Source organism: Trichomycterus rosablanca, chromosome 18 (assembly GCF_030014385.1).
Source record: "Trichomycterus rosablanca isolate fTriRos1 chromosome 18, fTriRos1.hap1, whole genome shotgun sequence".
NCBI lineage: Eukaryota > Metazoa > Chordata > Actinopteri > Siluriformes > Trichomycteridae > Trichomycterus > Trichomycterus rosablanca.
In genome coordinates, this window is record NC_086005.1 from 20,531,751 (window position 1) to 20,548,442 (window position 16,692).

General features: G+C 41.4%; 1 protein-coding gene across 1 annotated transcript in view; it reads right to left on the bottom strand.

Moving 5' to 3' along the window:
• The window catches only part of LOC134332931 (3',5'-cyclic-AMP phosphodiesterase 4D-like), a 214,805-nt gene extending 198,323 nt beyond the window's left edge, over nt 1-16,482 (bottom strand). Inside the window, exon 1 of the mRNA XM_063014765.1 lies at nt 16,197-16,482. Within this exon, the coding sequence (XP_062870835.1) occupies nt 16,197-16,480 (284 nt within the window). The 5' untranslated portion in view covers nt 16,481-16,482. The remainder of the gene's footprint in view (nt 1-16,196) is intronic.
• Nucleotides 16,483-16,692: the final 210 nt, after the last annotated feature.

Sequence of the window (16,692 nt, forward strand, 5' to 3'; positions counted from 1 at the left end):
TAGTAATAATAATAAAAATAATAATAAATCTTAGGACTAATAAAGTTAACTTTGTTACTAATAATAAAAATAAAGTTTAGGAATAATAAAGTCTGCTTTTTAAAATCTTAATAATAATAATAATGGTAGTAGTAATAATAATAATAATAATAATAATAATAATAGTAGTAGTAATAATAATAATAATAATAATAATAATATAGTACCTGGGATAAATAAAGTCTGTTTTGTTTTTGTCTTTACACAAATTCTAATGGCAATCACCCCATGTTTGCTCTTCAGAACTAACTGGAGCAAATCCTAGCAAAAACGATCCATGAATTCTCACTGAAGCCTTTAATGAATGACACAGCTGGATATTGGCCTGTTTCTTATTTAATTCTGTGAAAAGGTCACATCATGCCCACTGGCAACATAATTAAACTCTCTGCTATATTCACTTAATGTGTGTGTTCATTTACTTAAAAACCCAGATTCGCTAGATGGCCGGGATCATGTGATCATGAGCTTGCTGGACATCTTGTTGTTGTAGTATCTTGTTGAATGCAGTTCAGAAAGGATTTGCAAATCACTGCTGTCTGTTTTTATTTACTTCCACTGCTTCAGTTGTTGGTATTGGTGCAATTGTTTCTATGCAAGTAAAACATACATTACTACTTGCTGGTATAGCAAAATGTATGACTTGTAAACCTCTGCTACCCAATAAATGTCATCGTGCAGAAAGCAATATAGACAGAATAGTTATGTAAAGAAAGTGCAATTAGCTGGAGGTAAACATGACTCTGTCTTATCAGAACACAATAGCTTTCTCAAACACTCCACTTGAACGTTTTAGAACATGAAGTCTCTGCCGATCAGTTCACACACACACACACACATTTACAATCAGCCTAAGGGCCATGACATGGAACTACACAGAACTGCCTGAACCTCGGACTAAAGAAAAAAACAACAACAGAGCTTTAAAGGTTTTCCAGGAAAACTCACCAAGATGCAGGATCATGGTGGTGTCTTTTTTATCCATAATGAAGTCAACGTGCTTTCTGTTACTGCAGTGTTCTGACAGATGCTCAAAAATCATTTTTAAAAAGCAAGAATGTGGGGCGCCCAGGTGGCGCAGCGGGATATTCCGCAAGCACACCAGCGCCGAGTTTCTGAACTCCTCGGTTCGAAACTTGGCATTGCCACCGGTCGGCTGAGCGCCATCTAGTGTGAACAGCAGGAATGTTCACGATGTATCAGGGGGTCTTTTTAGCTGTTATTTAAATGGTTACATTTTTTGTGTGTGAGATGACACTGACTCTACCAAACACCAGACACGAGTTCTTCAGTCACTTTTGAACACAGCTGTCGTTTATCTAAATGACTTAAATGCAGATTTTACATTCGTCTCTCCTTTTAATTGAATGTATACGTGTAGATGATTACAGTGCAGTTTTATTGTTCAGTATGTAACTACAATATGTTGTTTCTGTTCATTTCAGGTCATCCTGCAACTCTTCAGGTAAGTGCTGAGTTCTCTAACCTTTCTATTAGGCTGAAATTGGAATGAATTTTCCACTTGTGAATGATCAGACCAGTTGTATTGGGAGGGATGGTCAAGGTGTTTGTTTTGACTTTGGGGGGAATACTTAAATAGAATTGCTACTTGTGTGAAATTTTCCTGAAATATAATGACACCAGGAGCAATTTAAACACGACCATTGTATCATTAGCAACGTTAATATCTAGCATTTAATGTATCCCATTCACATATTTATTAAAAATAGTAAATGTTGACACAGCTGTCTATTACGCTAGCCCACCACCACTGGGATCAGGGTTCAAATCTCAGCCATGCCTCGTTTGGGCCAGGGGCAGCAAGCCTTGGACTCAGTGTATCCAGATTAAACCACACCACACACAGCGGTTGAATATGAAATATATTTAAAAAAAACAGTTATTAGATGTAACTAAGAAAATAAGCACCACTATGACTTATTATTAAAGAAACATTCTATGACAGGGCTTCTATTACAAAGCAAGGCAAATCTACAATAACACTCAACTTGGTGTACAAGCACAGAACTTGGACCCCTGAGCAATTATGCTTTCAATACATACAGCACTAATTATTCAGGATTGGCTCAATCAACCAGGCTGATATACACCAAACAGGCATAACATTAAAACCGCCTCCTTGTTTCTACACTCACTGTCCATTTTATCAGCTCCACTTACCATATAGAAGCACTTTGTAGTTCTACCCTTACTGACTGTAGTCCATCTGTTTCTTCACATGCTTTGTTAGCCCCCTTTCATGCTGTTCTTTAATGGTCAGGACCCCCACAGGACCACTACAGAGTAGGTATTATTTGGGTGGTGGATCATTCTCAGCACTGCAGTGACACTGACATGGTGGTGGTGTGTTAGTGTGTGTTGTGCTGGTATGAGTGGATAACACACAGCAATGCTGCTGGAGTTTTTAAACACCTCACTGTCACTGCTGGACTGAGAATAATCCACCAACCAAAAATATCCAGCCAACAGCGCCCCGTGGGCAGCGTCCTGTGATCACTGATGAAGGTCTAGAAGATGACCAACTCAAACAGCAGCAATAGATGAGCGATCGTCTCTGACTTTACATCTACAAGGTAGGGCTGGGCGATTTTCACGATTAATTCGGTTAATTCGAATGAACGTTTTCACCCGATGTTAGAATGTGACAATCGCGATTGTTTACATACTTTATATTTTAATTAAAATACCAACATGACACGAAGCAGAAACTGACCAGACGCTCACGGAATATAAATCAGGGAAAGTTTAATATAAAAAGGGCGAAAACAGTGTCCAAAACCAGCGAAAACCAAAACAGTAAACGGAAGACAACAAGGGTTATACACGGTAACGGTTAGATTCAGTAATAAGGAGCGCAAAAACGATCTGCAAAACGAGACACAAACAGAAGAGTTTAATTAAGATTCACTGAATCAAACACCGCTGAACTGAATCAAAATACGGAGCCGATGAGCGCGATCAGGCTGGAAAGTAACGAAGTACATTTACTCGCGTTACTGTAATTGAGTCGTTTTTTTGTGTACTTGTACTTTTTAAAGTAGATTTTACAGCCTGTAATTTTACTTTTACTTAAGTATGTTTTGTATTAAGAATTGTAATTCGCTACATTTTAAATCACATCCGTTACTGAGTAAAAAAATCGCGTCTGGGGAAACTGCTGCAGTGAATTCTGCGATAGGGAGTCGGATCTTTTGTCTCGGTTCCTTTTAAAGAGCCGTATGTATGTAACGACTCCCAAATGCGCGAATCGATTTTGGCTTAAAGGGCCGTTCAATAGAATCGAATCATTCTACGACACATAATAGTGGTTAATACAGTTTGAAAGTTTTATGGGACTAAAATGACACATTACACATCCTTAAATGTTTAAAATGTTGTATCCACCCCCCAAATCACAAGAGGACAAAATTAAAGCTGAGCTGAGTGATTACTTGATGCCCCCCCATGTAGATACTGATACAGACTCACTCAGTGGTGGAAACAGCACAGTACAGGCTCGTGTTCCTTTTAAGAAACCTGTAAAGAACTTTTTGTAGTTTTTTTCCTAATGTAAGGAGGTTCTGCTGAACATTATTTAAAATTAAAGTTGTTTGTGAGCTATTCTTAGATATAGATAGTTAAGGATATAGATAATTTAGATCTATTTTGTTTTAATTATTGTGATATCGTTATTGTTATAAAGTTTGAGTCCCTTAAAAGGATAATTATAGGTGGTGCTGTTACTATTTTTGCACTTCTGCAGCCTTTAATTACAATGAAAAAAAAATGAAATTTGAGTCTTATTTTAATTGCATTATACAAGAACAAAAAAAATCGAAATCGTAATCGACAATCGTTTTTTTTTTTTTTTGCAAAATCGCCCAGCCCTACTACAAGGTGGACGAACTAGGTAGGAGTGTCTAATAGAGTGGACAGTGAGTGGACACGGTATTTAAAAACTCCATCAGCGCTGCTGTGTCTGATCCATTCATAGCAGCACAACACACACTAACACACCACCACCATGTCAGTGTCACTGCAGTGCTGAGAATCATCCACCACCCACCCAAATAATACCTGCTCTGTGGTGGTTCTGTGGGCGGCCTGACCATTGAAGAACAGCATGATATCTACCTATCCATCTACATAGTACTTGTATAGACATACATATAGAGTAATTCATAATCTGTTTCAGGGGGCGCTAGACTTAAAGCAACCCTGCTAAAATGCCATCCGTGGTGAGATTGTGTGTGTGCTGGTGGTGCTGGTGGGGTGGGAAGCGGAGTGCGATAAATGACAGTCGTAACATGGGAGGCTGAATTGATAGCAAATAAGCCTGGGCTGTAAGCAGGCAGAGCGAGCTTGTAGAATCCTAATGAGGCCGCCTATTGAGTGAGAGAGAGAGAGAGAGAGGGGGTGAGAACACCTGAGAGATGGATAAATGAGTCAATGCATTGTGAAGGTAAAGGCTCCATTCAGGTTCTCTCAGAAATAAGAGATGGAATATTTCTCTGGCTGCAGCTGGACACTTTCATATTGAAATGAGACGGACTCAAGTGTAATTCCACAGAAAAAGAGTCTGAATCAGATAAGACCCGCTCCTGGCATGCGTTCTCCACTCCTCTCACCTGCGTCAACAAAATCCATTCATTCCTCCACTTTTAATATTCATTTAGTTTCCATTATTCATTCATTCACCTTTTAAGGTCTACAGGTGATAAAAGCTTTCTGATCCTTTATTTCAGATCAAATACACTAATGTATTTCAGTGTTTTGAAATAGTACAGCTCATTTTTACAAAAGGATGGAAGGGTGGCACAGCTGGTAGAGTGGGTGCCCCACAGCCACACTGAGAACCTGGGTTCAGTTTTTCTCTTACTGGCTGAACCGATTTACCCCTTAGTGTCCTGCCTCACTATATTGAACTGGGTATGCCATGTATGTATGTAACAGGCCCATCTGCAATATAGATTGGTAGGAGGGACTGATTACAGAATCACTTTGAAGTTCTACAATTACTGACTGTAGTCCATCTGTTTCTCTACATACTTTTTTAACCTGCTTTCACCCTGTTCTTCAATGGTCAGGACCCCCACAGAGCAGGTATTATTTATGTGGTGGATCATTCTCTGCAGTGCAACTGACATGGTGGTGGTGTGTTAGTGTGTGTTGTGCTGGTATGAGTGGATAAGACACAGCAGCGCTGCTGGAGTTTTTAAATACCGTGTCCACTCACTGTGACACTCCTACCTAGTTGGTCCACCTTGTAGATGTAAAGTCAGAGACGATCGCTCATCTATTGCTGCTGTTTGAGTCGGTCATCTTCTAGACCTTCATCAGTGGTCACAGGACGCTGACCATGGGGTGCTGTTGGATGGATATTTTTGGTTGGTGGACTATTCTCAGTCCAGCAGTGACAGTGAGGTGTTTAAAAACTCCATCAGCATTGCTGTGTCTTATCCACTCATACCAGCACAACACACACTAACACACCACCACCGTCAGTGTCACTGCAGTGCTGAGAATGATCCACCACCTAAATAATACCTGCTCTGTAGTGGTCCTGTGGGGGTCTTGACCACTGAAGAACAGGGTGAAAGAAGGCTAAAACAGTATGTAGAAAAACAGATGGACTACAGTCAGTAATTGTAGAACTACTTCTATATGGTAAGTGGAGCTGATCAAATGGACAGTGAATGTAGAAACAAGGAGGTGGTCAAAATGCAGCAGAAATGATAAGGCATAACGACCTAAGTGACTTTAATAAAGGACAAATATTTATGGACAGATTACTTGGTTGAATTGGTTAAGTACCAACAGACAGTGGTCAGAGTAGGGGCGAGCCATGAACCCCCTTTCTTTGCTTTTTTCCTGTTTTTTATTTTAGACATAAGACAATAATGCAAACGGCTTGTTTTTGTTCGAGTTTGAAAAGCGTCGACTGATGATGTGACTGTATTCACAGGTCTGTTATTAAAGAGTCCTACCGTAAACTCTGACATTGAGTACACACAATAACATAGTGGCTCATATAAAACTAAACAAGATAAGAAGTGTTAATGATTAATCAATAACATATGAAGACGTTATTGTTCAATAACTGCTGTTGATTTAAACGATCGTTTACATGTACACAGATCAGCCATAACATTAATACCACCTTCTTGTTTCTACACTCACTGTCCATTTTATCAGCTCCACTTACCATATAGAAGCACTTTGTAGTTCCACAATTACTGACTGTAGTCCATCTGTTTCTCTGCATACTTTTTTTTTATTACTTGCTTTCACCCTGTTCTTCAATGGTCAGGACCCCCACAGAGTAGGTATTATTTAGGTGTTGGATCAATCTCAGCCCTTCAGAGACACTGACATGGTGGTGGTGTGTTAGTGTGTGTTGTGCTGGTATGAGTGGATCAGACACAGCAGCGCTGCTGGAGTTTTTAACTACAGTGTCCACTCACTGTCCACTCTATTAGACACTCCTACCTAGTTGGTCCACCTTGTAGATGTAAAGTCAGAGACGATCGCTCATCTATTGCTGCTGTTTGAGTTGGTCATCTTCTAGACCTTCATCAGTGGTCACAGGACGCTGCCCACGGGGCGCTGTTGGCTGGATGTTTTTGGTTGGTGGACTATTCTCAGTCCAGCAGTGACAGTGAGGTGTTTAAAAACTCCAGCAGCACTGCTGTGGTCTTATTCACTCGTCCAGGACAACACACACTAACACCACCACCACCATGTCAGTGTCACTGTAGTGCTGAGAATGACCCACCACCCAAATAATACCTGCTCTGTAGTGGTCCTGTGGGGGTTCTGACCATTGAAGAATAGGGTGAAAGGGGGTTACAAAGCATGCAGAGAAACACATGGAATACAGTCAGTAATTGTAGAACTACAATTCTACAATACACGGGCCAGCCTTCTCTCCTCACGTGCATCAATGAGCCGTGTCATTGGATCACTTTTGATAGATATTGACCACTGCAGACCGGGAACACCCCACAAGAGCTGCAGTTTTGGAGATGCTCTGACCCAGTCGTCTAGCCATCACAATTTGGTTCTCGTCATACTCGCTCAAATCCTTACGCTCGATCATTTTTCCTGCTTCTAACACATCAACTTTGAGGATTAAATCTTAATTATTTCAAAGCACCAGTTTCTGTATAATTTAAAACATAATGGCTTATTTGTATCAAACAAATGTGTTTTTAGGTTATCCCAAACATTACTAATTAATGCAATTGGTTTTATTAAAACCTTGTTTTGATGAGCGCTTTTACAAACTGGACAGCAGAATGCAGCAACACCAGATGCCGTGTGCGATGACTACGTGCCATGTGTCGAGTCTGTCTCAATCCAGGCCTGAGTCATGCAGAATAAGTCAACCAAATGTCTTACCCAACCAAGCACAGACAATTTCTCTGAGCTGTTCTGTGCAAACGCTGCTTTATCTGCAATATTATTTAAATATTATTAAATTTTTACCTCTAGGAGTGTGTGTACATGCAAACAAAACATGTAAAAATATACTAATTTCTGCAGTTTTCACAGATCTGATGAAGCCCTCTGGATGATAGCTCAGTAATTAGATTATTCAGTGGCTCGGTGGGTAGCACTGTCGCCTCACAGCAAGAAGGTCCTGGGTGGAGTTTGCATGTTCTCCCCGTGTCTGCGTGGGTTTTCTCCGGGAGCTCCGGTTTCCTCCCACAGTGCAAAAACATGCAGTCAGGTTAATTGGAGACACTGAATTGCCCTATAGGTGAATGTATGTATGTGTGTGGGTGTGTGTGTGAGAGAGTTACTGTGTGCCTTGATCCCATTGAAAAGCTGGGATATGCTCCAGTGGTTAAGAAAGTGAGTGAGTGAGTGTTAGTAGGACTTTGGTAGCTCAGTAGGTAGAGCTCAAAGCTATTGATGGCAAGGTTGTGCGTTCGAGTCTCAGCTCTGCTAAGCAAACACCCTTACGCAAGGTTCTTAACCCTGAAAACTTAATTGCAATAGCTGACCCAGTGCTAGACCCCAGCTTCCAAACAAAAATTTCATTGTATTGTGCACTAGTATCCACCGATCAGCCATAACATTAAAACCACCTCTTTCTTTCTACACTCACTGTCCATTTTATCAGCTCCACTTACCACATAGAAGCACTTTGTAGTTCTACAATTACTGACTGTAGTCCATCTGTTTCTCTGCATGCTTTGTTAGCCCCCTTTCATGCTGTTCTTCAATGGTCGGGACCCCCACAGGACCACCACAGAGCAGGTATTATTTAGGTGGTGGATGATTCTCAGCACTGCAGTGACACTGACATGGTGGTGGTGTGTTAGTGTGTGTTGTGCTGGTATGAGTGGATCAGACACAGCAGCGCTGCTGGAGTTTTTAAATACCGTGTCCACTCTATTAGACACTACTACCTAGTTGGTCCACCTTGTAGATGTAAGGTCAGAGACGATCGCTCATCTATTGCTGCTGTTTGAGTTGGTCATCTTCTAGACCTTCATCAGCGGTCACAGGATGCTGCCCATGGGGCGCTGTTGGCTTGATATTGTTGGTTGGTGGACTATTCTCAGTCCAGCAGGGACAGTGAGGTGTTTAAAAACTCCATCAGCGCTGCTGTGTCTGATCCACTCATACCAGCACAACACACACTAACACACCACCACCATGTCATTGTCACTGCAGTGCTGAGAATGATCCACCACCTAAATAATGTGGGGGTCCCATGGGGGTCCTGACCATTGAAGAACAGGGTGAAAGGGGGCTAACAAAGCATGCAGAGTAACAGATGGACTACAGTCAGTAATTGTAGAACTACAAAGTGCTTCTATATGGTAAGTGGAGCTGATAAAATGGACAGTGAGTGTAGAAACAAGGAGAAAAACGTACACGACTTACCACAAAATGGTGTGGATGCTTTACTGCGTTATGGCCTGGGTGACTTTCCAAAATGAACAGAAACATTAATTCTGTTCTTTTGCTGGAGGAGAACGTCTGGTCATCAGTCTGTGACCGTGTAAGGTCACGTCTAAATAGCTTAAAAGATCAAGGTTTTGAAGTGATGTAGATAAAGTCCTGAATTGACAGTTCATACAGTTGTATAACAGTTTTATATAAGGCATTTTAGATTATATGGCAACTTAACTCTGGATAAAACGGTTAATTCTAATCTACCTGTGGATGCCACTACTAAAACATCAACACAGGTTGTACTTTATAATCTAGGAAGTTTCATTTAATGCAAATATGATCTTATGCATGTAAGTGCTCCAGTTATGTGAGCAGAAAGAGTGCATAAAACAGCGCTGTGGTCAGTAGTGGAGGGTTTTATGACAGATCACAGCAGATTAGACGAGTGGGTGGTTGTTAAACAGTGGCAGTGAACCTCTCCCTCCAGCTGGCAGTCCTGTTTGCTTCTCATTAATGCTGTGTTTACTTAGTCGGGCTGAGGCAGTCACCAACGTCCACTAAAATGTATAGCCTGCTGCCCAGATACTATTACAAAACATGAATAAAATGTTCCATTGGACTGGGATGTTCTGGAACTGTGTATAGCACGATATGGCCAAAGATATGTGGCCACCGTTCCTCTTTGTTGAGTTCAGATGTTAAACATTAAAACCACCTCCTTGTTTCTACACTCACTGTCCATTGTATCAGCTCCACTTACCATATAGGAGCACTTTGTAGTAGGGATGTCCCGATCACGTTTTTTTGTTCCCGATCTTTAATTTTGATCCCGATACCGAGTCTCAAACCGATACTTGTATTTTCTAGATATCATCTAGATAAGAACTAGATAATACTGTTCACACAGTGCACACTTCAAATACATTACAGTTATTCAAATTAATCCAATGTATATGTTTAACGACTGAATAGCTCTGCAGTGCTGTAGGAAAAAATTGCCTGTATCCAAGCTATTGCTTAATGTTCTTTTATTTTTACAAAATAAAAGTAAACAAACTTAGTGCAGCATTGTAGTAGTAAAACTAGAACACTCAAAATGAAGTGAAGTTTCTTTTTGAGGAAAATCAGCATCTCTGCCGTGTTAGCGTGACAGCCGGTTGCTCTTCTCATCACATAATAATAAACTCGCTGTATTCGGCTGAGTGTTTATTTTTTAGGTGGCGTATCAAATTGGTAGTAATTGTAGATCGTTTGGTTAAATGATATCTGGTTTGTTTCTTATGAGCCACCGTACTTGTATGTAGTGCTGGACAATAATTCGATATCGATATATATCGCGATAGAAAATGTTTCAATAACGGTGATATGATTTTTAATCAAATTCGATCGATATACATTACGTCAGTGCGTGATGACGTACGCCACAGGCACGAAGCCAGTGCTCAGCGTTACCGCTCTGATTACGCTCCGCTACCTACAACACGGTGGATATTAGCGGCAAAATAAGTTCAACAGCTGTGAGTGAACGAGCATCCACAGTTAAAAAAGAAGCAGATGAAATAGTTGATAAGAGAGGAAAGACTAGACTCTTTTTTTCTGTATTCTTTAAGGACAACATCTGCTGCAGCAAATTCTGCAGCAACTCTTAAGCACTTTTTATATTTTTTATCCTGGTTGAGCACTTTTGTTTGAAAATGTTTACATACAAATAATTATCAGTCCATGTTGTGGATTAAAGTTGGTTAAGACCAGAGGTAGAAAGTAACGAAGTACATTTACTCGGGTTACTGTAATTGAGTAGGTTTTTTTGTGTACTTATACTTTTTAAAGTAGATTTTACAGCCTGTAATTTTACTTAAGTATGTTTTGTATTAATAATTGTAATTCGCTACATTTTAAATCACATCCGTTACTGAGTATGGGGAAACTGCTGCAGTGAATTCTGATATGGGGAGTCGGATCTTTTTGCTCGGTTCCTTTTAAAGATCTGTATAAATATAACGACTCCCAGAAGTGCGAGTCGGTTCCTTTATTTCATTTTAAAGGGCCGTTCAATAGATTCGAATCATTCTACGACACATCACTAGTGGTTATACAGTTTGAAAAAGTTTTATGGGACTAAAATGACACATTACACATCCCTAAATGTTTTAAATGTTGTGTCAACATGTTTTTTCTATTATATTTTAATTAAAAACAAATATTGTGAGATTTATATCCACTTGTCCTGTTTGCATTACACAGGAGAGACCCCCCCTGCTGTTAAACAAGTAACTAAGTAACGTTTACTCTGAGTGCATTTTAAATGAGTTACTTTTTACTTGAGTAGATTTTTAGACTAGTAACTTTACTCGTACTTAAGTAAAAATTCATTAAAGTAATAGTACTTTTACTTGAGTACAATATTTTAGTACTCTTTCCACTTCTGGTTAAGACATATGTTAATATATTATATTATATATTGTCAAAGCTTATGTTTATTTGAGAATGATGTGTTTTTGTTTGTATACAAATGCTGAATACAAATAAAAGGTGAGAGCTAATTTATTTGTACCATTATTATTATTATTATTATTATTATTATTATTATTATTTCTAAAATATTAGTTGTAAAGGGTGAGATTTTATAGACTTTGCAAAAAAAAATTTCAGAGGTTCGCAGGTACAGCCTTCCAATGTTGGTGTTCTTGGCAGTTTTTCTGACATTTGTATTATTCATATCGATATCGGAATTATATCGTATCGACCGAAATTAGGAGTTATATCGTGATATAAATTCTAGCCATATCGTCCAGCCCTACTTGTATGCGTGTTGTAACTGTAACAAACTTTTCTGTGGTTGTATTGTGACAATGGTTTGATGGACGTTTCTACGCGAAGTGAGTGTGTTTTGACCCTTTGGGGCTTCCATAGTGCATGGAATAGCGTGCTTGGCTAACGCGATGACTCTAGCTGTCCGCTATTCGTTACGGTAACAGAAGAAGTTAATAAAGTGTTTTGCTCCCGACAATTTGTGAATATACCGTGTATTTATTTCTTTATTAAGCAAGTGCATCACTACGACGCTCGGTTACATAACTAAGCCAATCAGAGTGCTTGATACTGAGATGTCGTTCAGTCTTGTAACACGTAAACTGGTAAAAGCTGTATGTTTTGGTCCTGAAGTTTTCATACTGGGATTAAAAGTTATTGTTTTGTAAACCGGAGTGATCCTTGACTCACACACCATATAAATAGTAAAATTCTACAGTAATGAACGAAGCTCTGCTCGTACCGCCTCGTGAAATGCTCGCATTGCAGACATTACACTTCACTGTTCACTGACTCGTTTCACTTTCCAATTTAAAGTATTTCCACACAGCGGACATGCTGACGTAAAACAAAGGATCGGGATTAGTAAAGCCGATACCGATCAGTTAAGAAATGCCTTGATCGACATCCCTACTTTGTAGTTCTACAATTACTGACTGTAGTCCATCTATTTCTTTACATACCTTTTTAGACCCCCACAGGACCACCACAGAGCAGGTATTATTTGGGTGGTGGATCGTTCTCAGCTCTGCACTGACATTGACATGGTGGTGGTGTGTTAGTGTGTATTGTGCTGGTATGAGTGGATAAGACACAGGGCGGCACGGTGGCTTAGTGGGTAGCACTGTCGCCTCACAGCAAGAAGGTCCTGGGTTCGATCCCCAGGTTGGGGCGGTCCGGGTCCTTTCTGTGCGGAGTTTGCATGTTCTCCTCATGTCCACGTGGGTTCCCTCCCACAGTCCAAAAACATGCCACCAGGCTAATCGGACACAATGAATTGACCTATAGATACCTAGCCGCTGGATGCACAAACCAGTGCATTTTAGTGCCGGTCCCAAGCCCGGATAAAATAGGGAGAGTCGTGTCAGGAAGGGCATCCGGCGTAAAAATTGTGCCAAATCGATACGGATCATGATCCGCCGAGAGCCGACCCCGCAACCGAACGGACCAAAGGCCGAGGAGGAAGAGGAAGAAGAAACACCTCACTGTCACTGCTGGACTGAGAATAGTCCACCAACCAAAAATATCCAGCCAACAGCACCCCGTGGGCAGCTTCCTGTGACCACTGATGCAATAGATGAGCGATCGTCTCTGACTTTACATCTACAAGGTGGACCAACTAGGTAGGAGTGTCTAATAGAGTGGACAGTGAGTGGACACACTTTAAAAACTTCAGCAACACTGCTGTGTCTGATCCACTCATACCAGCACAACACACACTAACACACAACCACCATGTCATTGTCACTGCAGTGCTGAGAATGACCCACCACCTAAATAATACCTGCTAAACATTGAAGAACAGGGTAAAAGCAGGTTAAAAAAGAGTGGCTCAGTGGGTAGCACTGTCGCCTCACATACCTATGACCTAAAACATCTCTACCCCATTACCCATATTAAAATATCCAGTACGATAAATAAACATACAAATGCAATTTGGAGATGCTCTCATATCCTTCTGCCATCCCATAATAGCATTGATAGTATATGATAGGCATTCCAGAACCTGGTTCACTGTTTGCATTCTCATAATCTCAGTGATTTATTTGTTGATGGCACATCGCAAACAGGTTGACATTTATAGACTTTTATTTTTATCCATAGCAACAAAGCACTACCAATAGTGTCTCTGGTATTCCACCACTATGTACACAATACAGCAAAGGTGGCCAGCTGACATTGTCACTGCTTTTACACTGATCAGCCATAACATTAAAACCACCGCCTTGTTTCTACACTCACTGTCCATTTTAGAAGCACTTTGTAGTTCTACAATTACTGACTGTAGTCCATCTATTTCTCTGCATACTTTTTTAGCCTGCTTTCACCCTGTTCTTCAATGGTCAGGACCCCCACAGGACCACCACAGAGCAGGTATTATTTGGGTGGTGGATCATTCTCAGCACTGCAGCGACACTGACAAGGTGGTGGTGTGTTAGTGTGTGTTGTGCTGGTATGAGTGGATCAGACACAGCAGCCCTGCTTGAGTTTTTAAATACCGCGTCCACTTACTGTCCACTTTAATAGACACTCCTACCTAGCTGGTCCACCTTGTAGATGTGAAGTCAGAGACGATCGCTCATCTGTTGCTGCTGTTTGAGTTGGTCATCTTCTAGACCTGCATCAGTTGTTGGCTGAATATTTTTGGTTGGTGGACTATTCTCAGTCCAGCAGTGACAGTGAGGTGTTTAAAAACTCCAGCAGCGCTGCTGTGTCTGATCCACACACACTAACGCACCACCAGTGCTGAGAAATTATGCCTACTCTGTAGTGGTCCTGTAGGGGTCCTGACCATTTGAAGAACAGCATGAAAATGGGCTAACAGAGCATGCAGAGAAACAGATGGACTACAGTCAGTAATTGTAGTACTACAAAGTGCTCCTATATGGTAAGTGGTGCTGATAACATGGACAACGTGTGTAGAAACAAGAAGGTGGTTTTAATGTTATGGCGCAGGTGGCAAATTAGTACTTTGGCGTAGCGTGCTTCACCGTGGGTGTTATGGCTCGGTGTAGGAGTTCACCCCTGGCTGGTGAAAAGAAGAGCCTGATGGCTTCACAGACGAGAGAGTGACTGTGCAAGCCTGCAGTTATTCTTGGCCGTCTTGCACTTTGTGCAGTGCAGCAAGATGGATATATGGATGGATGGATAGATAGAAAACCATCATTAAAATAAGCTTAATAGATTCAAAGGGCCTTAGGAACTAATATTGATTTTGTGATTCGCTCTCATGTGAAACAAAAACACACAAACTGCCTTCACAAGTCCTCTCCGAACAAAAAGAATCTGTTTACGTCCCTTTGATAACACATCAGTCGGGACACTTAAATATCAGAGCTATGATCTACATATCAAACAGCATCCTAAGTGCAAACAAAAGCAGCGTAACACTGATTTTTAGTCACGCTCTCGGTCCCTGCTTTCTCATTAGGAGTCTAAGACTTTGTGACCACCTCCTTGTTTCTACACTCACTATCCATTTTATCAGCTCCACTTACCATATAGAAGCACTTTGTAGTTCTACAATTACTGACTGTAGTCCATCTCTTTCTTTACATACTTTTTTTAGCCTGCTTTCACCCTGTTCTTCAATGGTCAGGACCCCCACAAGACCACTACAGAGCAGGTATTATTTAGGTCTTATTCAGCACTGCATTATGACTGACATGGTGGTGGTGTGTTAGTGTGTGTTGTGCTGGTATGAGTGAATCAGACAGCAGAACTGCTGGAGTTTTTAAATACCGTGTCCACTCACTGTCCACTCTATTAGACACTCCTACCTAGTTGGTCCACCTTGTAGATGTAAAGTCAGAGACGATCGCTCATCTATTGCTGCTGTTTGAGTTGGTCATCTTCTAGACCTGCACATGTGGCGCTGTTGGCTGGATATTTTTGGTTGGTGGACTATTCTCAGTCCAGCAGTGACAGTGAGGTGTTTAAAAACTCCAGCAGCATTGCTGTGTCTGATCCACTCATACCAGCACAACACACACTAACACACCACCACCATGTCAGTCTCAATGCAGTGCTGAGAATGATCCACCACCCAAATAATACCTGCTCTGTGGTGGTCCTGGGAGAGTCGTGACCATCGAAGAACAGGGTGAAAGAGGGCTCACAAAGCATGCAGAGAAATATATGGACTACAGTCAGTAATTGTAGAACTACAAAGTGCTTCTATATGGTAAGTGGAGCTGATAAAATGAAACGCATTAACAGCTTTTCCCATACATTCTTATGGGGAAAAATACCTTAAAACTCAACGCCACTCCCAGAACCAACTGACGTTGAGTTTCAAGGTACCACTGTACTTTATAATCACCAGAACAACATTAAATCATGCGTTTGAGCACCCAGTTATACAAATAAACACAGTGATGGAGAGACCCAGGACAGAATTCGACAGAAAGGCTGAATGTGCAAGTGTTCCAGTTACAAACCTATTCATGCGCACTCTCGATCAATAATCACTAGTTTGTCACATACTGGGTGACGAGGCACCTAATTGGGACACGTACAATAGGAATAACCATAGTGATGGATACAATGAGAGGCTCTAATGAGGCAGCAGTGCAGCATTCGACCATCCATAATGGACATCTCAGTGTCTGACCTTTACAGCACTATACAAAGAACAAACAAACCAGTCTAACCAACTTTAAATTTAGGACTCCTCATACTCGGTCCGAGAGAGAATCGGCGTGTCCGGATCTTACCAGGTGTGTGCGACGGTGAAGCGGCGCTGTTTGTGGATGTTGTTGTTTATCAACATGCGGCGCAGCAGCCGAGGAGAGTTGCGCGGCGACAGCGTGGTGGGGGACAGTCGTGGAGACATGGACGCCGGGGATCTCTTTTCCCACGGCCGCCGCGGCCGTTCCTGCTGAAGGAGGTTCTCCCTGAGAATCTTCACCAGGTCCTCGGTCAGTCCAGCCTGGTCTCCTTGGTGGAGCTGTTTAACGGGCACGGCCAGCATGTCCTGGTTCCCTCCGGACTGAGCCATCAGAGTAATACAGAACGTTTAAAGTTCGCACGTGAAGCAGATTCCGGATCGTCCCAAAGCTGAAAGAAGTTCTCAGTCTGCGACGCGTGGTCTCGTCCGTTCTGTCAGCATCCTTCTGAAACCTGCTTTCCTCAAGCGCCACCAAAGCTCAGCACCAGCAGGAGAACTGAAGAGCTAGAGAGAGTGTCCACGTTACGAGTGGAGCGAGCGAG